Source organism: Sebastes fasciatus, chromosome 9, assembly GCF_043250625.1.
Source record: "Sebastes fasciatus isolate fSebFas1 chromosome 9, fSebFas1.pri, whole genome shotgun sequence".
Lineage (NCBI taxonomy): Eukaryota > Metazoa > Chordata > Actinopteri > Perciformes > Sebastidae > Sebastes > Sebastes fasciatus.
This window is the reverse complement of record NC_133803.1, coordinates 35,335,664-35,360,242: the sequence shown is the minus strand read 5'-3', so window position 1 is coordinate 35,360,242 and position 24,579 is coordinate 35,335,664. Positions and strand designations below refer to the sequence as shown.

The following is a 24,579-nucleotide window of genomic DNA, read 5'->3' as shown; positions in this document are numbered from 1 at the left end:
ATTAAACATTACACATTAAACATTACACATTACACATTAAACATTACACATTAAACATTACACATTAAACATTACACATTACACATTACACATTACACATTAAACATTACACATTAAACATTACACATTAAACATTAAACATTAAGGCTGCAACTAAGCATTATCTTCATAATCTATGAATCATTCGGCTCATCTAACGTTATAAAACTGTTAACATGTCCATCATAATGTCCTAGAGGATCTGGTTTTGTTATAATGCTCAGAAGAGAGAAAGCAGCGTTTTACTTTAAAAACTACTTGAATGATTAATCGATCAAAACTATTTGCAGATTAATTTTATATCAATCAACCAGTCACTGTGAGCATGTTAGCTGCTAATGTTAGCTGCTAATGTTAGCATAATGTTAGCATGATGTTAGCATGATGTTAGCATAATGTTAGCATAATGTTAGCATGATGTTAGCATAATGTTAGCATGATGTTAGCATAATGTTAGCATGATGTTAGCATGATGTTAGCATGATGTTAGCATAATGTTAGCATAATGTTAGCATGATGTTAGCATAATGTTAGCATAATGTTAGCATGATGTTAGCATGATGTTAGCATAATGTTAGCATAATGTTAGCATGATGTTAGCATTATGTTAGCATTATGTTAGCATAATGTTAGCATGATGTTAGCATGATGTTAGCATAATGTTAGCATAATGTTAGCATTATGTTAGCATTATGTTAGCATAATGTTAGCATAATGTTAGCATGATGTTAGCATTATGTTAGCATGAGCCTGGCTCACAGAGCAGTGAGCTGCTGAACTTGTGTCTTCAGTATAACCAGTCATCTACAGATCAAGTTAAAGATGTCTGCGTTGTGGCTAAATGTTCTCTTCGGCCACTGAAAGTGTTTTGTTCTTAAAGGGCCGTCATGTTGGACCCGTGACATCTAGAGACAGATGAAACCGTGGAGGAGCGCCGTGGAGGAGCACCGTGGAGGATCAGCGTGGAGGAGCAGCGTGGAGGATCAACGTGGAGGAGCACCGTGGAGGAGCAGCGTGGAAGAGCACCGTGGAGGATCAACGTGGAGGAGCAGCGTGGAGGAGCACCGTGGAGGATCAACGTGGAGGAGCAGCGTGGAGGAGCAGCGTGGAGGAGCACCGTGGAGGATCAACGTGGAGGAGCACCGTGGAGGAGCAGCGTGGAAGAGCACCGTGGAGGATCAACGTGGAGGAGCAGCGTGGAGGAGCACCGTGGAGGAGCAGCGTGGAGGATCAACGTGGAGGAGCAGCGTGGAGGAGCACCGTGGAGGATCAACGTGGAAGAGCACCGTGGAGGATCAACGTGGAGGAGCAGCGTGGAGGAGCACCGTGGAGGAGCAGCGTGGAGGAGCAGCGTGGAAGAGCACCGTGGAGGATCAACGTGGAGGAGCAGCGTGGAGGAGCACCGTGGAGGAGCAGCGTGGAGGATCAACGTGGAGGAGCAGCGTGGAGGAGCACCGTGGAGGATCAACGTGGAGGAGCAGCGTGGAGGAGCAGCGTGGAGGATCAACGTGGAGGAGCACCGTGGAGGAGCAGCGTGGAGGATCAACGTGGAAGAGCACCGTGGAGGAGCACCGTGGAGGATCAGCGTGGAGGAGCACCGTGGAGGATCAGCGTGGAGGAGCAGCGTGGAGGATCAACGTGGAGGAGCAGCGTGGAGGAGCACCGTGGAGGAGCAGCGTGGAGGATCAACGTGGAGGAGCAGCGTGGAGGAGCACCGTGGAGGATCAACGTGGAGGAGCACCGTGGAGGATCAACGTGGAGGAGCACCGTGGAGGAGCAGCGTGGAAGAGCACCGTGGAGGATCAACGTGGAGGAGCAGCGTGGAGGAGCACCGTGGAGGAGCAGCGTGGAGGATCAACGTGGAGGAGCAGCGTGGAGGAGCACCGTGGAGGATCAACGTGGAAGAGCACCGTGGAGGATCAACGTGGAGGAGCAGCGTGGAGGATCAACGTGGAGGAGCAGCGTGGAGGAGCACCGTGGAGGATCAACGTGGAAGAGCACCGTGGAGGATCAACGTGGAGGAGCAGCGTGGAGGAGCACCGTGGAGGAGCAGCGTGGAGGAGCAGCGTGGAAGAGCACCGTGGAGGATCAACGTGGAGGAGCAGCGTGGAGGAGCACCGTGGAGGAGCAGCGTGGAGGATCAACGTGGAGGAGCAGCGTGGAGGAGCACCGTGGAGGATCAACGTGGAGGAGCAGCGTGGAGGAGCAGCGTGGAGGATCAACGTGGAGGAGCACCGTGGAGGAGCAGCGTGGAGGATCAACGTGGAAGAGCACCGTGGAGGAGCACCGTGGAGGATCAGCGTGGAGGATCAGCGTGGAGGAGCACCGTGGAGGAGCACCGTGGAGGATCAGCGTGGAGGATCAACGTGGAGGAGCAGCGTGGAGGAGCACCGTGGAAGAGCACCGTGGAGGATCAACGTGGAGGAGCAGCGTGGAGGAGCACCGTGGAGGAGCAGCGTGGAGGATCAACGTGGAGGAGCAGCGTGGAGGAGCACCGTGGAGGATCAGCGTGGAGGATCAACGTGGAGGAGCAGCGTGGAGGAGCACCGTGGAAGAGCACCGTGGAGGATCAACGTGGAGGAGCAGCGTGGAGGAGCACCGTGGAGGAGCAGCGTGGAGGATCAACGTGGAGGAGCAGCGTGGAGGAGCACCGTGGAGGAGCACCGTGGAGGATCAACGTGGAGGAGCAGCGTGGAGGAGCACCGTGGAGGAGCACCGTGGAGGATCAACGTGGAGGAGCAGCGTGGAGGAGCACCGTGGAGGATCAACGTGGAGGAGCAGCGTGGAGGAGCAGCGTGGAGGAGCACCGTGGAGGATCAACGTGGAGGAGCACCGTGGAGGAGCAGCGTGGAAGAGCACCGTGGAGGATCAACGTGGAGGAGCAGCGTGGAGGAGCACCGTGGAGGAGCAGCGTGGAGGATCAACGTGGAGGAGCAGCGTGGAGGAGCACCGTGGAGGATCAACGTGGAAGAGCACCGTGGAGGATCAACGTGGAGGAGCAGCGTGGAGGAGCACCGTGGAGGAGCAGCGTGGAGGAGCAGCGTGGAAGAGCACCGTGGAGGATCAACGTGGAGGAGCAGCGTGGAGGAGCACCGTGGAGGAGCAGCGTGGAGGATCAACGTGGAGGAGCAGCGTGGAGGAGCACCGTGGAGGATCAACGTGGAGGAGCAGCGTGGAGGAGCAGCGTGGAGGATCAACGTGGAGGAGCACCGTGGAGGAGCAGCGTGGAGGATCAACGTGGAAGAGCACCGTGGAGGAGCACCGTGGAGGATCAGCGTGGAGGAGCACCGTGGAGGATCAGCGTGGAGGAGCAGCGTGGAGGATCAACGTGGAGGAGCAGCGTGGAGGAGCACCGTGGAGGAGCAGCGTGGAGGATCAACGTGGAGGAGCAGCGTGGAGGAGCACCGTGGAGGATCAACGTGGAGGAGCACCGTGGAGGATCAACGTGGAGGAGCACCGTGGAGGAGCAGCGTGGAAGAGCACCGTGGAGGATCAACGTGGAGGAGCAGCGTGGAGGAGCACCGTGGAGGAGCAGCGTGGAGGATCAACGTGGAGGAGCAGCGTGGAGGAGCACCGTGGAGGATCAACGTGGAAGAGCACCGTGGAGGATCAACGTGGAGGAGCAGCGTGGAGGATCAACGTGGAGGAGCAGCGTGGAGGAGCACCGTGGAGGATCAACGTGGAAGAGCACCGTGGAGGATCAACGTGGAGGAGCAGCGTGGAGGAGCACCGTGGAGGAGCAGCGTGGAGGAGCAGCGTGGAAGAGCACCGTGGAGGATCAACGTGGAGGAGCAGCGTGGAGGAGCACCGTGGAGGAGCAGCGTGGAGGATCAACGTGGAGGAGCAGCGTGGAGGAGCACCGTGGAGGATCAACGTGGAGGAGCAGCGTGGAGGAGCAGCGTGGAGGATCAACGTGGAGGAGCACCGTGGAGGAGCAGCGTGGAGGATCAACGTGGAAGAGCACCGTGGAGGAGCACCGTGGAGGATCAGCGTGGAGGATCAGCGTGGAGGAGCACCGTGGAGGAGCACCGTGGAGGATCAGCGTGGAGGATCAACGTGGAGGAGCAGCGTGGAGGAGCACCGTGGAAGAGCACCGTGGAGGATCAACGTGGAGGAGCAGCGTGGAGGAGCACCGTGGAGGAGCAGCGTGGAGGATCAACGTGGAGGAGCAGCGTGGAGGAGCACCGTGGAGGATCAGCGTGGAGGATCAACGTGGAGGAGCAGCGTGGAGGAGCACCGTGGAAGAGCACCGTGGAGGATCAACGTGGAGGAGCAGCGTGGAGGAGCACCGTGGAGGAGCAGCGTGGAGGATCAACGTGGAGGAGCAGCGTGGAGGAGCACCGTGGAGGAGCACCGTGGAGGATCAACGTGGAGGAGCAGCGTGGAGGAGCACCGTGGAGGAGCAGCGTGGAGGATCAACGTGGAGGAGCAGCGTGGAGGAGCACCGTGGAGGATCAACGTGGAGGAGCACCGTGGAGGATCAACGTGGAGGAGCACCGTGGAGGATCAACGTGGAAGAGCACCGTGGAGGATCAACGTGGAGGAGCAGCGTGGAGGAGCACCGTGGAGGATCAACGTGGAGGAGCACCGTGGAGGATCAACGTGGAGGAGCAGCGTGGAGGATCAGCGTGGAGGAGCAGCGTGGAGGATCAACGTGGAGGAGCAGCGTGGAGGAGCAGCGTGGAGGAGCACCGTGGAGGAGCAACGTGGAGGAGCAGCGTGGAGGATCAACGTGGAGGAGCAGCGTGGAGGATCAGCGTGGAGGAGCACCGTGGAGGAGCAGCGTGGAGAGGACTACATGAAGACGACTTTCAGGTGATTATACACTAAAGAAAACATACTTATTAATATTCTATCTTATTTCTGTCAGTAGATTCTCCTTTAATGTTACAGCAGTTTGTTCTCATCCCGAGGGCGTCAGATACCGACGCTTTGTCACGGCCGTCGGCGTTCCATACCGCCGCACAAACCACCCTTTAGCGCCGGTATGAGACGCACCGAGTGTTCCGTTAACTACGATGTCAACCCGTCTGCAGACAGCAAACGCTCAGAGAGAGAGTCGTGGTGACGCAGTTTAGAGAGGGAAAGAGCAGCAGCTCACCAAATGAATGTATTGATTCCTGTACGTCGACACGGATTTCACATTCTGTAATGATGATCAGCACAAAATTAATTTGTATATAATCCACGTAATTGTGAACCAGGAAGTATAAAGAGCGGCGAACGCCGAGTACGGAGGAGGTCAACAAACACAGGACTTTGTCCCAGGAGGCCGGCGTTCGTGTCCCGTGTGAAACCAGAAGTCAAAGTTCTGTTCTTAAGTTACGTCACTTCTGGTGTTATTTAAACCCAAACCACCATCTTTTCCTAAACCTAACTCAGTGGTTTTATTTTGAAAAGACTGGAGTGGAAATTGACACGTGTGTCCCGTGTTGCTGCACATTTGTAGGAAAAAGCACGAAAAATATGTCGTTGAAAGTCGTGCTGAGGTGGATGAGTCCTACAGCACAAGGCTTTCATCCAGGAGAGCGCTGTTCACGACCCGTGCGTTAAGTTTTTACGTTACAATCAGATAATGTCACATTTTCACTAGAAAAACATAATCATTTTAATATATTTTTTCCTAAACCTAACTACGTGTTTTAGTTGCTTGAACCTAAGCAAGTGCTTTTGTTTAATTCCCAATTAATTAATTAATTAATGACATGTTTCCTGCGACCGTAACGTGACGGCGAGGGGTCTGACGGAGCGTCAGTATGTGACGAGCTGGGATGAGAACGTGCTGGATTCACTGGCTCTTTAAATCTCTATTTTATCACATTTTATCACATTTTATCATTTTTATGTCTATTTTCATCACAGTCTCACGGCAGTTTGTGAAATAGTCACGAAATGTAATCTATTTAATTTGAATGTTTATAAAATCGGCTACTTTTGTTTCTCAAGCCTGGAAGGATAACATCCGGATGGTTTATTTGTTTTAGTATTCTTTAGTATTGTATATCCTTTATTTTCTAAATAAAGTAAATCTTCTGGGCTGGGCAGGCTATTTATCCACGACACAATAATAATCAAATCAAAATATTTGATTTGTGTACATAGATGCAAATTTCCCTCTTTTTTTTCCGTGACTTTCAGCAACGTATTTTTCGTCCAGCAACACGTGACAATTTCCGCTCCAGTCTTTTTAAAATAAAACTACTTAGGTAGGTTTAGGAAAAGATGGCGGTTTGGGTTTAAATAACAGCGGAAGTGGCGTGACTTAAGTACGGAAGTTACATGATAAATAAATCATAAATAGTCTTCTGGTTTCACACGGGACATGAACGCTGCTCTCCTGGTGAAAGTCCAGTATATCTTTAGATCCCCCCCGACCAGAGGCCATACAGTCTGTGATTACTGGCCTGAGACCTGAGACGTCTATTTGACATGTAGAGAAGTGACGAACCTCCCAACACGCTTCAGGTCAGCTGACCACCGGCCAAACCCCCCAACAGTCAGCCTTTAAGTCCACTTGTGTGGCGTTTCCCTCCAGAAGTAAATGAAAGAAGCTCGCCGTGGTCCTGACTGCTCAACTTAAAGCTGCAGCATGTAAAGCCAGGAGGAATCTCATGAATGCTCTCAGAGCGTCGCGTCGTCGGGATGACTAAGCTGCTTTCACTCCACCAGCTCCACCTGGACTCAACTGTGAAATCCCCTCATAGGAAGCACCGCTCCTCTCACCTTCTTTGAGTCAGGTTGGGGGGTTTGCAGCTGGCTTTTATTATGTGTATATATATATATATATATATATATATGTCAGAGCTGGATCAGAACAGACAGGAGAATCCACCTGCAGCTCCCCAGCGTCATGTGCCCAGACTTGATATTAAACAAACAAAGATGCAAGAAGCAGAGAAACCGGACCCGCTGGAGCTGGACTCCACCCACGTCGGTGTACAGTTGACCCCTGACTCACCTCTCAGGTAAATATAATCCTCCTCTGTATCACCTCTCAGTCCTCGTACCGGCCTATGAACACACGGGGACGCCGAGGTCTGGTGACAGTCGGCAGCCAATGAGAGACGAGCGTTTCTCTCCCGTCCTGCATGGAAATGGAGATAGCATGCAGGCTGCTATCGGCACATCATCTGCTGCTCCGTCCAACTTCTCCCGTAAAGTCTCACAAACTCAAATACAAGAAGGTTTCTGTCTCACACCGTCTTTATCTGTCTTTATCTGTCTTTATCTGTCTCTGTTCTAGATACAAATCACAACCACTCATGCAAGACAACAAAATGGTCCAGCTCGGTTCCAGTTCATCTCCTGGACGAGTGAGAACAAAATGTCAACAGCTTCCAGTCCTCCCACATTCACACGAGAGGCCAAAAGGTCAACAGGCGGCGGCGGTGACGCGGCACGATCGATCGAACGGAGTGTGAAGACCCTCAGATCAGGTTCAAACTACTGAGCACACACTCGTGCACACAAGCGATGAACTGGTCCAATAATGGGCTTCTTTTTAATTTAGTATGACGGACTGTCCTTGAATGCAGCTGCAGGGACGTCCTTTATTTTAGCAGATGTTATATTAGATTCAAATGTTCAACATTGAGTCCTAATTTTAATTTTAATTTTAAGTCTTTAAGTGTCAAACTGTGAAAACAATCAGTTACTCTGCTTTAAAAATAAACCAACATGCTGGTTGAACTCTGTGTTCACCTCAAATCTTCTTAAGAATGTGGCGTGTTAAACAAAGAGAAACTATTTGACTATCAGATTATATCGTTGTAATTTATAATCCCCTCGTAAACCTTTTCCAGAGTAGAAGAAGTATTTGTCTGTTCAGACGAGGCCGTGGTGAGAAACACTTTGGTGTCAACATATTCTGCTTTTCTTACTTCTGTTAACGATGGAGAAACAAAAACCTGATGAATATTCAGTTTAGAAAGTCTGAGAACAAATAACTAAATGTTTAATTCATTACCTGTCCTTGTGTTTTTATAATCACTTCCATGTCAACAGAATAATTATTCATATACATATCTGTTCATCTGTCAGGATTTGATTGAATCTGTTGATTCGAGGTGTATTTTAATTATGGCTGTCAAAGTTAACGGGATAATAACGACTCATTTCTTTAACGCATTAATGCAAGTTGTGATTTTTAGGTCGTAGCGGCTCAGTTTTAGAGCTAGAGGAACTAAATGTTGGAGAGGAAAAACGGTCATAGTCATCTTCAAAGGGGTCCCTTGACCTCTGACCTCCAGATACGTGAAGGGGTTTTCGTCAGAAAAAATATCAGAAAAAAGTCCTGCAAATGTCCAAAAGAAAGGCAGAAGAAAAGTGTGATCCTGGTATCATAGTAAACTAGAGAACCTGATGAATCCATCGGTACCAACCAGGTCAGACTAGCTGGTCATGAAGGAGTTAAATAACGCTCCAAACTTACTCTAAATGTTGGAGAGGAAAAACTGTCATTTCAAAACTAACTACAGTCTTTTATATCAATAATTCTATTTTAAAACTATCGTCTCTATTGGTTTAAATCACAACAAAAATACATGACTTATCATGATAAGAATTAAAATGTGTTAACATTAGACTCCTTCTAAACTTATTATAAATGAATGTTCTGAATATTCATCAGGTTTTTATTTTTCTCATCAGATGAACAAAAGTAGAAAATAAATATGTTGATACCGAAGTGTTTTAATCAGGACGTCGTCTGAACTGCAAAGAAAACACATTTTAATTGTTGAAATGTGTTTTTAGGTTTTTCTAAACATTAAACACGTTATTATTTGCTGTAAAGTGAATTTAATTTAAATTTAAATATTTGTATATGATTCATATCCATCGTTAAACTCGGCTGCATTTAACCCCCAAAATACCTGCAGCAGCAGCTGATGCATGTAAAGTAAAGTAGATTAAAGTAAATGAAAGTGAAGCTCCTCTTTCATCGTGTTCACTAAAATACACAGAAAATAAACATTAGCATTATTTATAACATGTTTGATGACAAATAGGCAGCGACAGATTTAAATAGCGACTAGAAGAAGCCGTTTGCTGCTCAAACAGCTGCAGGAAATCAGGATGAGAATGAATTAATTTGCCTGTTGAAAACAAGTCGGTCATGCGGTTCAAAACTATTTGTGTTACATTAAATGTTTTATTGTCTTTAAACAAGACGTGTTCTGGTTTCTCTCTGCAGCTGCAGCTGGTAAACAAACCCTCAGGCTGAACGGAGAGCTGCTTTCTCTACTGTAACACACTTTGTGCTGTTTCTTCTGCATGTTTGAGACAATAAAACGCTTCGGTGTTAATAATCAGATGAAGAGCACCAACACACTGATTAAACACATCTGCCTTAATGTGAAGGCCACATTGTTTTATATTATTTGATCTCCTAAATATCTTCCAAAGTAAGAAATGATTCTGCTTTTATTCACATTTTGCTGTTTATTTATTTAATGTTTCAGAGAAACGTCTCCAGCTTCCTGTCCACCATGTCAGCTGCAGCTTCCTCAGAGGAAACCTTCAATAACGGATCTCAGCTCTCCTGTCAGACACGTTTCCTCCTCCGATCTGTCGCTGACTGAAGGTGAGCAGCTGTCTCATCTCACACCTGTAGCTCTCTCTGTGTCCGTCTGTCTCTCTCTCTCTCTCTCTCTGTGTGTGTCTCTATGTCTCTCTCTCTCTTAAACAATCCCACAAGATTTGGTCTGTAATGTTTGTTTGCTGCCGATCTGAACCGATCCTCTGCTGTTGGTGGACACTCGCTGCTGTTTGCGCGTCTTGGCGCAAACATGTTTAATGTTGCTGGTCGGCAGATATTTATTCAGCTGCTGCGAGCTTCATTTACATAAAGAGAGAGGGAGAGGGAGAAAACAGACGGATGGCTGCAGCTGAAACACTGTACTGTCTGTACAGACAGAGAGATCCTACAGTAGATCTATGGATCGATCATCTGACTTTGGCCTTTCGACCCTTTAAAATTACACAAAGTGTACTAAGATATTTTCTTCTCACGTTGTTTCATTTGGACGATTCTTAGAGCTAAAACTGTCCAATATATCCTATCTATATATCACTAGAAAATAGACTCAAATCAGACAAAAATATCATTTATGTTGCGTTTTGTCTTTCTCTTTCAGCTCTTGTTGAACATCCAGAGGTTTCTAAACCCGTTTAAGAAGAAGTATCTGTGTTTCCTCTGATTTACAGTTGACAGTTATACTATTAGAACTAAATCTGTAAGGATTAGTTTATGAATCGATTAGTCATCAACAGAAAATCAATTTTTCTAATCATTAATTTCAAAATATGTTTCTTGGTCTTATGTAATACTAGTGAATATGTTTGGAGGTTTGGAGGAGCTCTAGGAGCTGTGATAAACATTCTGACATTTTAAAGACAAAACAATTAATTTATTAAAGTTTTAATTTAATAATCTTTAGTTTAGCCCTCGTTAATAACAGGACACTAAACAGGTTTCTGTTTCATTTCTTATTGGACATCAGTCTTTTAGTGTCGTTTCTTTGCACGGGGTCGGTTGTTTTTATTCGGCTCATTAATTTGCATGAAACCTGTTTTGGTTTTTCGCTCCACCTCAAAAATTAACAAAACAATTAACCGAGATAAACAATCATTAGACTAACTTTTAATGAGCCTAATCTTCATTTGCAACCCTCGTTATAATAGAGCATATAGAAATAAGTTAATATCTTATTGTCTTAATTAGAACAACCTGTTCTTTTAGTTTAGCCTCGTGTCTTTGCACAAGGTCGCTTGTTTTTATTGAGGTGATTAATTTGCATAAAACCGGTTTTGCTTTTCACACCTCCTCAAAACGTTAAAAAAATAATCACTTAATGGAGATAATAATCATTCGAGTAACTTTTAATGAACCCAGCCTGAAGGTTAGTTGCAGCAGATATAAGAACTGGACACTAAAGAGGTTCTTTTCTGTTGGAAATCGTTTCTTTGCACAAGGTCGGTTGTTTTTTATTGAGGCGATTAATTTGCATGAAACCTGTTTAGTGTTTCGTCTGATCTCAGAGCGGTTTACCTTCACTGCTCGTCCTAAACAACCTCCTCCTCCTCCTCTTCCTCCTCTATTATAATGCGTTTGTGCCTGCAGCATTAACACACTCTCGGGCCTACATGTGACCCCCTAACCCGGCCCCACCTACGTAATTACTGCATCAGAGGCGCTGAAATTCCTGCAGGTTATTTTTGGGAGAAACGGACTGAGGGCGCAGAGTAATTATCATTCAATTAAGGCCTCGATCAGATGACTGCCGGCTCCATATTTAAGGCTTTTTTAACGGCGGCAGTTTAACCAGACACACTCGGTGTCCCTGAAGCGAGGGGACATGTTAGTGTTTCAATTTATAAGTCAGAGACAGAGAGGATTAAAAACCGGCTGCTCTCTAAAATGGAAATGCGAGGCCTACACGCATTCACGGCTCGTATTAATTATAGACTCATTTGCATTTACCCCGTTTATAATTAGAGAAAAAGTAATTCAACAAGCTTTTAAATAAAAGTGTGACTAATTCAAACAGGAGTTAGTAATTTGTGTACATGCATCTATAAATATAAAAATAAATAAACTTGACTCCCTGTTGGGAATCAAACAGAATAAATATGACTTAACGGATCTTTATTGGATGAACATGTATGTAAGGGTGGTTCGCCTTTAAAGATACATTCAACATCTTACTGTCATTTTTGGAGCTATAAATTCCACATTTCCTCTCCAAAAAAAAAATTAAAATGCTCTGACTCCAATATCAAGCCAAGTGCTGCGGTTCCAACATGTCCAATATCACGACAAGAGAGAGGAGGTCTGGTTTGAGAATGTATAGAGGTTAGAATAATAATAATAATAATAATAATAATAATAATAATAATAATAATATCCGGAAAACAAACTGGACAAAAGCCCAGAGTAGTTCTGCATCTATACTTTAGATTTTTTTTCTCCCTCAAATTGCCAAAAACATTATTTATATAAAAGCTGAACTTTATGGCCAATTTGTTCTCTTTGGAATATTTGGAAAGATTTACATACAGGTTTTTTTTCTTCTTTTTTGTGGTAATAAACAATTTCAAATTCGAAAAAAGAAAAAAAACAAAAAAACACCAACTAAACATGGTCACTGTAACTGACCCAAATACATATTTACATATTTCAACTCCTCGGCGGCGCTGACTAAAAATCTCTGTCATCCTAAAATAATAAAAACTATACAGGATCTTGGGTTCGGAGGTAACGAGGAGCAGCACGGCAGGAAAGTTCCTGTCGCTGCACCAGAGGGGAAAGTATTCCTCCCGTCCAGAGAGCTGCTGGTCAAAAGGAGTTTGGTTGGTTCTTTTTTTGTAGTTTTGAAAAAGTTTTCTTAAGGTCATCCAAGAATGAGCGTCTTAAAAACCCGTTCTTCATCGTCAGGAAACTTCAGGGAATGTTTCTCTTCTTTTTTTTGTGTGTATTTTTTAAAAGACGTTGGAGGACGAGAGGGAGCAAACGTTCCGGCTGCTATCTGCTTATCTTAAGGTTCATAAACTTTGTCTTTTCAAAACAAGCAATGGGCTAATCTGGAAAATAAGAGGGAGCTGACGAGCAGGGAGGAAGAGGAGGAGGAGGAGGAGGAGGGGAAAAAGAGGGCTGATCACAAGACTTGGAACCTCCAGGAGGCCTGGTCTTTGTAGTCCAAGCAGTCCGTGGTGTTAAAGTTGAGCTTCCACGAGGAGGCCGCAGTCTGCTCTTTGTAATCCAGGCAGTCGGAGGAGTTGAAGGCCAGGCCGGAGCCGCCGTAGGCCTGGTGGTGGTGGTGATGGTGGTGGTGGCCCGACGACTGGCTGATGTGGTGGTGCGGGTGGCCCGACATGGACGAGGCCGTCATGGGGCTGAGCTGGTGGGGGTGGTGGTGGGAGTGCATGGGGGCCAGGTAGGAGCCGCAGTCCACGCCGCTGAAGTAAGAGCTGGACGGGGCGGGGTAGCCCTGGCCGTAGCCCGGCGTCTGGTTGTAGGACATGGGGTAGGAGGTGGCGGCGGCGGCGGAGCCCGACATCGAACGCTGCATACAGGAGGCGTTGGAAGGGGGTCCGGGCTCGGGGAGCGGGGCCGCTGCGGGAGCCGGAGCGTTTCCGGGGGAGATGGCGGGGCTCCAGATGGAGGACACGGTGCTGATGGAGGTAGAGGTGCTGCTGAGCGCCGCCGGGCCCGTGTGATTGGTGGAGGAGGACGAAGACGAGGACGACCCCGTGCTGGAGACGGCGGGAGGCGTGAACTGGCCGCTGCTCTCGGAGCCGGTGCTCTCCCGAGCCGGAGAGGACTTCTTCTTTGGCGGCCTGGCTTTGGCACTGTTGCCGCTCTGCTGCTGCTGCCGACACTTGGCCCTCCGGTTCTTGAACCACACCTGCAGACGTGAACACCAGCCAGCAGTTAGCAGATGCACACACACACACACACACACAAACAACCTCAGCGTTTCTTCTAAAACACACTCCCAGGCCACGCCGGGAGTACATTATGGAGGAAAATTGAGGGTTATTAGCCGTGGAGGTTCATTTCCACCGCGGCCCCTTGGCTCGGACCAGCCAGGGGTCTAATTTCATACGTGGTAGACGGCTCTAAGATAACAGGCTATAAGGTTTCACCACACAGCGCGGTAACTGGAGAGCACCGAGAGGGTCGGATCATGTAGAGCGTTTTGTTTCACACACACATTCTGAGAATAACTCAAACAGAGAGAGAGAGGCCGGCCTTGGTTTCCTCCTAATGCCTCCTAAGAGTTAGTGTTTGTTCAACGTTGTACGACACCAGCGAGTGTTTACTGAGATACTTCACTATAGATCCCATATTAAAGATCAAATTACAGCCTGCAGTCAGGACGCATCAAATCATAATGAACTCAGATTATAAATCAAGCTTTATAATCTGAAGTGTGTTTTATCTGTTGGATCCTTCATGGAATAAAAACCAGGAACAGGAGGATTGTATAAATACCCAGAACACCTGAACGCCCCTCCGCACCGGTTTAACGGTAGTAACGGGTTACAGTTACTTCCTCAGTTACTAATCAATAAACCAGTCATTTTAATACCAGTCATAATCACACTATTATTGATCCTCTTTAAAAACGGGCTCAAATCACTGAACTATAATGTGTAAAATCATCCCATTATTTACCTCATATTGTTAATTATATAATCATCCTGTTACATTACACAATAAAGAAGGTTTTTAGTTATATTTACTGGTATAAATACTATAACATATATGATTCGTCATCTATAGAGGTGGTTATTTAACGTATCCTACAGCCATTATTATTATATACTTAAAATATTAACTTATGACGATTAATCATGTTACTAACTAACAGGTCATTTTATAGAAGACACTTTATTACCATAACACTGAATTATCATAACATTATAATACTAAACACTTAATATCAGCTAACATTATACAGGCTATAGAGGATATACATTATATACATATTTATATCAATTAGCAGAAATCAGTTAGCTTCATGTCGGTTTAAAAACGTCGGTTTAAATCCTCTAGCTATATAATGTATATCCTCTATAGCTATATAATGTATATCCTCTATAGCTATATAATGTATATCCTCTATAGTTATATAATGTATATCCTCTATAGTTATATAATGTATATCCTCTATAGCTATATAATGTATATCCTCTATAGTTATATAATGTATATCCTCTATAGCTATATAATGTATATCCTCTATAGCTATATAATGTATATCCTCTATAGTTATATAATGTATATCCTCTATAGTTATATAATGTATATCCTCTATAGTTATATAATGTATATCCTCTATAGTCTATATAATGTATATCCTCTATAGTTATATAATGTATATCCTCTATAGCTATATAATGTATATCCTCTATAGTCTATATAATGTATATCCTCTATAGTTATATAATGTATATCCTCTATAGCTATATAATGTATATCCTCTATAGTTATATAATGTATATCCTCTATAGCTATATAATGTATATCCTCTATAGTCTATATAATGTATATCCTCTATAGTCTATATAACGTATATCCTTTATAGTTATATAATGTATATCCTCTATAGCCTGTATAATGTAAATCCTCTATAGTCTATATAATGTATATCTCTATAGCTATATAACGTATATCCTCTATAGTTATATAATATATAGCCTGTATAATGTATATCCTCTATAGCTATATAATGTATATCCTCTATAGCTATATAATGTATATCCTCTATAGTCTATATAACGTATATCCTTTATAGTTATATAATGTATATCCTCTATAGCTATATAATGTATATCTCTATAGCTATATAACGTATATCCTCTATAGTTATATAATATATAGCCTGTATAATGTATATCCTCTATAGCCTGTATAATGTATATCCTCTATAGCCTGTATAATGTATATCCTCTATAGCCTGTATAATGTATATCCTCTATAGCCTATATAATGTATATCCTCTATAGCCTATATAATGTATATCCTCTATAGCCTATATAACGTATATCCTCTATAGTTATATAATATATAGCCTGTATAATGTATATCCTCTATAGCCTGTATAATGTATATCCTCTATAGCCTATATAATGTATATCCTCTATAGCCTGTATAATGTATATCCTCTATAGCCTATATAACGTATATCCTCTATAGTTATATAATATATAGCCTGTATAATGTATATCCTCTATAGTTATATAATGTATATCCTCTATAGCCTGTATAATATATAGCCTGTATAATGTATATCCTCTATAGCCTGTATAATGTATATCCTCTATAGCCTGTATAATGTATATCCTCTATAGCCTGTATAATGTTAGCTGATATTAGTGTTTAGTATTATAATGTTAAGGTTATTAGATGTTATGGTAATAAAGTGTCTTCTATAAAATGACCTGTTAGTTAATAACATGATTAATCATCATAAGTTAATATTTTAAGTATATAATAATAAGTGAAGTGTGTGTATTATTACAGTTTTGACTGAACAGTGGAGGCCTCCTTCATGACTCACCTGGACTCGTGACTCCGGCAGGTTGATCTTCAGAGCGACCTCCTCCCTCATGAAGATGTCCGGGTACCGGGTCTTACCGAACAGAGCCTCCAGGATGTCCAGCTGGGACCGGGTGAAGGTGGTCCGCTCACGACGCTGCTTCCTGGGGGTCGCTGAGGAGGAGGAGAACACACCATATTATATTATTATATTTTATTATAATTATTATTATTATTATTATTATTATTATATTAATATTTTTATATTATAGTATTATATTATAGTATTATATTAATATTATATAACAGCAGCAGTCACAGTCCAGTCAGATCAGTTAGTTTAGAGCTTTAAAAACACGGTTAAATGTGCAGTTATACTTTAATAAAACACACTTCAACATCAAGTCCAGATTTTAAATATTATTGAGAGTTATGTAATTGGTTTATTATCTAAGTGAGAAAAAGATGCATTTATTTCTGCTGTTTTATTACTGTGGATAAAAACAATTTCACTTTATATTTACATTAATAAAGAGAATCACTGTTTTAACTAAAGGCCTGTTTAATATTTCCTTTTTTTATATTAGACTCAAACATACAGCTCCAGTTTAATCAGTTTATAAACTATAATCTTTAGCCTATAATGACAAATCATGGCCTACACATTATTAAACTGGTTTAAAAATAAATGTACTTGTCAGCTTGTTATTTTGTTGTAGCCTAAACTTTTTTTAACAAACCCAAACATTATTATTATTATTATTATTATTACTGTAATAATCTTGCACATGTGGAATTTGCACTTTGGTTTACTTCCTCATTTAATTCTTATTTTAATACAAAAATTGTAACTTGCACTCTTTGCTAATTTATATATTATTTTTATTCTATATGTATATGTTATATTTTCTAAGCTAGTTGTAGTAGTCTGGTATATTTATAGTGTAGTCTAGTATATTATGTATATTATAGATATTTATCTAGTGCTGATATGTATTTTTCCTGTACATCGTCTGGATGACCTGCTGCTGTAACACAAGAATTTTCACAATTTAGGATCAATAAAGTACATTTATACTCATTCTATGTGTATATTTTATATTTTCTAAGCTGGTTGTATTAGTCTGGTAAATTTATAGAGTATCCTAATATATCTGTATATTATAGATATTTATGTCTAGTGTTGATATGTATATTTACTGTACATTGTGTGGATGACCTGCTGCTGTAACAAGAATTTCCCAATTTAAGGTCAATAAAGTACATTTATATTTATCTATCCATGTATCTGTCTTTTATTGGCCGACCAATTGGTTTCAAATTAGTATTCTTATTTATTGTAGTATTTATCAACTGTACTATTTATAGATTTTAAGGTCTGAGAGAGAGCCATCAGGGTAAAATGCATTTTAATTGCATTTCACTGTGCACTGTACTTTTAAATGCATATGACAAATAAACTTGAACCAGCCAAAAACATCTTAATTGATTTGTAGATATTTCTGGTGTTTTCTTAATGATGGCTGCAGCTGTTAATGGTCCAAACTGGGTGCATTCCTGTTTAGAAGCTGTGCATAAAGGTGTGCGTAAAGCTGTGCGTAAAGCTGTGCATAAAGCTGTGCATAAAGATGTGCATAAAGGTGCGCGTAAAGCTGTGCATAAAGATGTGCGTAAAGGTGCAGTGTGTGTTGGTCTCGTACAGGGGTATCCCACGGATGGGTGCAGCAGGTCCATGGCTGCTCCGCTGAGCCCCAGGCCGTTGACTCCGTATGGAGGCTGTTTGAGGTAGGACATCATGCTACAGGCGCTCACTGCTCCACCCAGCTCCAGCTCAGGCCAGTGGCTCGGTTTACCTCGATGATGCTGCAGCTTGACGTGGACAGGAGGCCGAGCCAAGTCACTGAGCACAAGAGAACATCTATTAGAAACATCTAAAGGACTTTCTCATCCAAAACGCACCGGGAAGATTAGTTTACTCATTAAAAATATCAGAAATAAACTCCTAGATGTGTTTATTCTATAACACTAATTACAAACTTTTTTTTATTTTGTAAATATGTTTTATTGATTTACAAAGATTTTATCCCACAAAAATAATAGATACAAAACAAAATAGATATCATTCATCAGATCTGTTTACAAAGTTAAGTCCAAATTCCCTTCCCTATACAATTATATAGGGAATATACCATTTTTTAAAATGTATATTGATCTGGACTTAACTTTGTGAACAGATCTGATGAATGAGATCTATTTTGTTTGATTTATACATGTTTTGTATCTATTATTTTTGTGGGATAAAATCTTTGAAAATCAATAAAACATATTTACCAAAAAAAAAAAATTGTATATCCTCCCATCCATCCATCACTCCATCCATCTATCCATCCATCCATCCATCTCTTCATCTCTCCATCCATCCATCCATCCATACATCCATCCCTCTACCTACCCATCCATCCATCCATCCCTCTATCCATCCATCCATCCATCCATCTATCCATCCACCTCTTCATCTATTCATCCACCCATCCAATCCCTCCATCCATCCATCCATCCATAGGATCACAGGTTACAGAATACATTTAGTTGCATGAAGGAAAGATATACAATAAACAAAAGACGGAGGGGGGGGGGGGGGGGGGGGGATAATTAGGAAAATAAATTATAAAGAGAGAAAAATAAAATAAATAAATTAAAAAATAAATAGAAATAAGACAACACAGATTAAATATTGGAATCAGCTACAGAATGAGCTGAAACTTGGAGAGCTTGTCTCACTGAATGTCTTTAAAGTTCCTCTAAAAGATCTGGAAACAGGCACATCTGGCTGCAGATGTTTTGAATGCTGATGAATGTTTTTTTGATACCTTATGATTCTGTAATTTGTCTTCGTTTTCAATTATTAAGTTTGTTTTATGTCTGCATCTGTGTAACTGTGCTGCTGGTTCCTATCTTTGCTGCAGGACACTCTGGGAAAAGAGATTTTTAATCTCAATGAGTTTTTACTCCTGGTTAAATAAAGGTTAAATAAAACATTAGAAAACATCCAAGGACTTTCTTTTTCATCCTCGCTCGAAGAGATTATTGTTGTCATAAAATAAGTGAGAAATAAACTCCTAAATGTTCATTTTATAACACTAATTACAAACGCGCTTTTGTCTCTTTTGTTTTATATTCAGAAGATTAAAAACTTCCATTTTCAGATTCATCCAAACTGACTTTACGCACGAAAACACTGAAATAAAAGAAACATAATTAGGCTGTAAACTCACACAAAGTTCCTCAGAAATCACACAGTTATTATTTAGTGGCAGTATAGATGAGTATGAAAGTATATATATATATATATATATATATATATGAAGTAATAAGTAATATTTCCCTTCTTTTAGTAGAAGGGTATAAATATATGTAACATCCGTGTCTGGACGCATGTGTACATTTACACACATTTATGTATATGTATATACACTGTATATTTGTTTTATCATCTTGTCCTACCATTTCACCACTTCTATTATTATTATTATTATTGAGATGTTCTGTTTTAACAGTTACCATATCTTTTACTTTATTTATCTGATTTTATTGTCTTGTGAAGCACTTTGTAACATCTGTATGGAGAAGTGCTATATAAATACATTTATTATTATTATTATTATATGAAAGCGTGAGTTAGTGGAGGATGAACTGCTCGTTTAGACGCAGAGACGCACATTAAATAAATAAATCCCTTCAGGAGTATTGGATTGTTTTTGGTGAGGAGGATAAACCGGATCAAACTGTCGACCTCAGCGGAGGAAATAAAACACAGATTAACATTCACACACACCAGACTGCAGGAACATTTTAGACTTTCTTTTTTTTAAACTTTGAACTAAAATCACCTGAAGAAGAAAAACTAAACTGATCTAAATTATTTATAAGAAAATATTCGGTCAGTTTTGATGTGTTTGCATTTATCAGCGCACACATTGAACATTGATCTACACATTTATATATTTATTACCGTAAACATAAAGAATATTTATCTTTTTTTATATATATTAATTCATACATGTTGTAAAAACGTCAGTATTTCTCTTTTATTTTTGATTTTAATGTAACCTTTATTTAACCAGGTAGTACTCATTGAGACCTGGCCAAGACAGCAGCATCTAAACACATTACAGTTTCAGACGCCACAACATAAAACAAATACATACATAGCATAATATCATACAAAACACATTAAATCAAGTGTTTGAAGCCAACGTTAAAGTGAGAATATTCAGAAACAAACTTTGACCTAAATCCTCTTAATAATTAATTCTAAATCATTTATTATGTAACGCACCATTTTAAACGCAGCCAGCAGTCAGGTTTTGGTTTTTTTTGCAAACTTTCGTCACTTTTAAAGTCAAAAATAAAAAATGCAGTTTACACTGAATAATCTAATTTATTTTTCTTTTTTATTATTTTGTCACTTGATTTCCTGCAAATTGTGTTTGAATTAATTTATTTGTAAAATACATTTAAAGTTGGTGCGTAAAGTGTGTGTGTGTGTTTGGTGAGTGTGTGAAGGCACACACACTCACCAAACACACAGAGAGAGACGTGTATAAAGATGGATTATGTTTTGTGTTTTCATAATGTTTATAAATCACAGCTGAGGTTGTGTGAAGTCTTTCTGGACTCGGTTTGTTTCGGTTTGTGTAGATTTTGAGGTTCCATGCGGATCCGCAGCTGATCGGCTCAAACTCACTGAGTCCACAATAAAATAAAATAAAATAAAATACACTAAATAAAATCATCTCACCAGTTAGTACAGTCCTAAGTTTAATTATTATTATTACTTTCAGAGAAAGATCTGAAGAAATAATGAAGATTAATTAACTTTTATTTATTTTAACGCTCAGTGGAGAAAAACAATTTCAGCAAATTAAAAGACGAATAAAAAAACTATATTTTCTGTAAAACAACTATTGTTTTAATCCATTTCCATTTCGGTTTTAAAATGTTTAATTATTATGAGCTGTATTTTATGAAAAGGCCTAGAAATACTTTTTTTTTTTGCTTGTTTGTTTCTCTCAGTAAATACGACTAAATTAAATATTACAGTTTGGGTAAATTAAACATCACATCTCCTCAACCGGCTGCAGCAAATAAACAAAGTTTATCTGAATCCACTAATTCAACAAACTCCTCAAACATGAAACAGTAAACATGAAACATCCTGCTTGAGCTTTAAAAGAGTTCAATCTTTCACAAAGTTTGGTTTTTAACTCAAAGTGAAGAATTATCTAGACTATTTTATTTAATTTTTTTATTTAACCAGGTAGTACTCATTGAGATTAAGAATCTCTTTTGCAAGAGGGACCTGGCCAAGACAGCAGCATTTAAACATTAAACATTAAAGTTTCAGACGCCACAACATAAGACTAATAAAAATAAAAATAAAGAACGTGAATTAAATTAGTGTCTATGAAGATATTATTTTAACAATGACGATATTATTTTAACAATGACGATATTATTTTAACAATGAAGATATTATTTTAACAATGAAGATATTATTTTAACAATGAAGATATTATTTTAACAATGAAGATATTATTTTAACAATGAAGATATTATTTTAACAATTATTATTTTGACAATGAAGATATTATTTTGACAATGAAGATATTATTTTAACAATGAAGATATTATTTTAACAATGAAGATATTATTTTAACAATGAAGATATTATTTTAACAATGAAGATATTATTTTAACAATGAAGATATTATTTTAACAATGAAGATACTATTTTAACAATGAAGATATTATTTTAACAATGAAGATATTATTTTAACAATGACGATATTATTTTAACAATGAAGCTGCTAACTGACCAAACCAAACCAAACCGACCCAACGTGTCTTGCAGCTGCAGGCCGGACAGAAACAGAAAGAGGCTCTGGGATCTTCGTGCAAATGAACTCAATTATTATTTAGATGAGACCTCCGGGGAGAGAAGAGAAGAGGCTCTTATCAGCAAAATAAATTAACAAAAACCAAAAACACGCCTCTCCAATTATCTACTAAGTGCTTCAAACGCTTTAATGGCCAATTGCTCTCAAATAAGAACTCCGCAGCAGGAACGAGTTGGAATAGAAATATGAGAATTATTATCTCCTCTGGAGGAAGTTGACTCATTTATTTATGTGGTTCAGGTTTGAGTCCTGCACGCTGAGGATTCATTCATATAAAAGAAAATCCACAGAAACGAGCTGCGGAGCAGATTGGAACACAAATGTGTCACTTTACCGAGAAAAGACGTCCAGAAAATGATCCACAAAGTCCCTTTTCTGTCGCCTTTACGCGTCAGTTTGATGCTGAGTTTAGTTGTTTGAGTTAAAACTAAAAGGAATGAACATGAAGCGAGTTAAAGAGAGAGAAGAGATTTTAAATATGAATGAGAGTTATGTAATTTGTTTATTATTTAAGTGAGAAAAAGTTGCTTTTATTTCTGCAGTTTTATTACTGTGGATAAAAACAATTTAACTTCTTTAGATTTACATTAATAAAAATAATCAGTTTTAACTAAAGGCCTGTTTAATATTTCCTTTTATATATATTAGACTCAAATAAACATACAGCTTTATAAACTATAATCTTTAGACTATAATGACAAATCATGGCAGGCCTGCACATTATTAAACTGGTTTAAAAATAGATGTACATGTCTGGTTGTTATTTATTTTGTTGTAGCCTAAACTTTTTTAAACAAACACATTATTATTATTATTCTTATTATTATTACTGTGATAATGTTGTCGGAGTCCTGCACGCTGCAGGATTAATTGATATCTCCGCCCAAAAAAGAGAAAAATCCACACCAACGTGCTGCGGAACTCAAATGTCACTTTAAGGAGAAAACACGTCCTGAAAATGATCCACAAAGTCACTTTCCTGTCGCTTTTCCGCGTCAGTTTGATGCAGAGTTTAGTCGTTCTGGGTTGAAACTAAAGAGAATCAACATGAAGCGAGTTAAAGACAGATCAGTTCTTACCTTGTTTGTTCTCCGCGTCTCTTCTTCTCCAACAAGAGTCGAGCAGCAGTAAAAGTATCCAGCAGCAGTCAGTCTGCAGTCTGCAGCAGTCTGCAGGGCTCCAAACTCAAACCCAACCAGAACCAGAACCAGAACCAGAACCAGAACCAGAACCAGAACCAGGTAAGAACCGGAACCGGAGAGACATCACGGAGCCCAGAACCCGGTTGCAGGTATCAGCAGGTATCAGCTCGGTTCGGTCGGTTCCAGGTGTTTTTAATAAAGTAAAGTGATTTTCTTTCAGTGGACTCGTGGTTGTCTTGTGGTTGTGTGTCTGTCTGTCAGAGTGTTTAAGGTGATTTCTAATGGAGACGGAGACGGATGGAGATTGATCACCTTCTCTCCGCCTCTAGGACTCTATGAGAGGAGGAGGAAGAGGAGGAGGAGGAGGAAGAGGAGGAGGAGGAGGACACACCTGCGGATCCGCCTCCTGATGAAGCCTCCTGCAGCCAACCGGAGCGCGTCCTCTGGCTGACGGACGGAGGAGGCGGCCTATAGGAGAGCAGAGACAGAAACCTCCCACTTTACCCCCCCACATACCCTCCAGACCACCACCCTCCACCCGGACCAGGTCCCGAGACCAGACCAACCAAAGAGGCTTTTAAAAAGATGGAACTGTTTCTGAGGCCTGTAGCTTAAACTTTTCTTTCTTTCTTTCTTTCTTTCTTTCTTTTCTTTTCTTTTCTTTTCTTTTCTTTTATACATATTATTTTTTTCTTTGTTTAATTTATTTTTCTCTCCATTTTGTTTTATCCATATTTAATTTAATTTAATTTTGTTATGAGGAAAAGGAAGAAACCCCCCCCCCCGAAACTCCTCAACTGGCCTGGTATGGGCCATGATGCCTCAACACCAACTGGGCTCCTCTCTCCAATGAGTTGAGAAGCCCTGAGCTTCAAACCAGGCTCACGAATATACGATACGATGCGAGGCCTGCAGCAGCAGAGACACAGTGCGCACTGCTGTTATTACTGCTGTTGTTACTGTTACTGCTGCTGCAGTCAGACTGCTGCTGCACGGTGCTGCTGTTACTGCTGCTGCAGTCAGACTGCTGCTGCACGGTGCTGCTGTTACTGCTGCTGCAGTCAGACTGCTGCTGCACGGTGCTGCTGTTACTGCTGCTGCAGTCAGACTGCTGCTGCACGGTGCTGCTGTTACTGCTGCTGCAGTCAGACTGCTGCTGCACGGTGCTGCTGTTACTGCTGCTGCAGTCAGACTGCTGCTGCACGGTGCTGCGCGTAAATGAAGAATTTTAGAGGAAGTTATTTTATTTTGTTTGCGCGCTGCAGCTCAGACGAGGAAAAAGAGTCAGTGGAAGCATCCAAACTAAATCTGAGGATTTTTCCTGCATCTAAAACTAATTACTTCTAAAATAATCGGACTGTTTTCTCGCCTTCTTGAATCTCTAAAAGTGTCT

At 41.3% G+C, this 24,579-nt stretch overlaps 1 protein-coding gene and 1 long non-coding RNA gene across 2 annotated transcripts; one reads left to right on the top strand and one right to left on the bottom strand.

Moving 5' to 3' along the window:
- The first annotated feature begins 7,496 nt into the window (after positions 1-7,496).
- LOC141774625 (uncharacterized) lies at positions 7,497-16,207 on the top strand. The gene is made up of 3 exons (XR_012595387.1): positions 7,497-9,284; positions 9,501-9,622; positions 16,070-16,207. It is a non-coding gene; the product is annotated as an uncharacterized LOC141774625 (long non-coding RNA).
- Positions 11,666-23,654, bottom strand: otx1 (orthodenticle homeobox 1). The gene is made up of 5 exons (XM_074647418.1): positions 23,259-23,654; positions 23,124-23,228; positions 17,785-17,984; positions 16,107-16,258; positions 11,666-13,445 (listed from the first exon to the last, which is right to left on the bottom strand). The coding sequence occupies exons 3-5, from the start codon at positions 17,879-17,881 to the stop codon at positions 12,696-12,698; spliced, it is 999 nt and encodes a 332-aa protein (XP_074503519.1). The 5' UTR covers positions 17,882-17,984; positions 23,124-23,228; positions 23,259-23,654; the 3' UTR covers positions 11,666-12,695.
- Between the last annotated feature and the right edge of the window lie 925 nt (positions 23,655-24,579).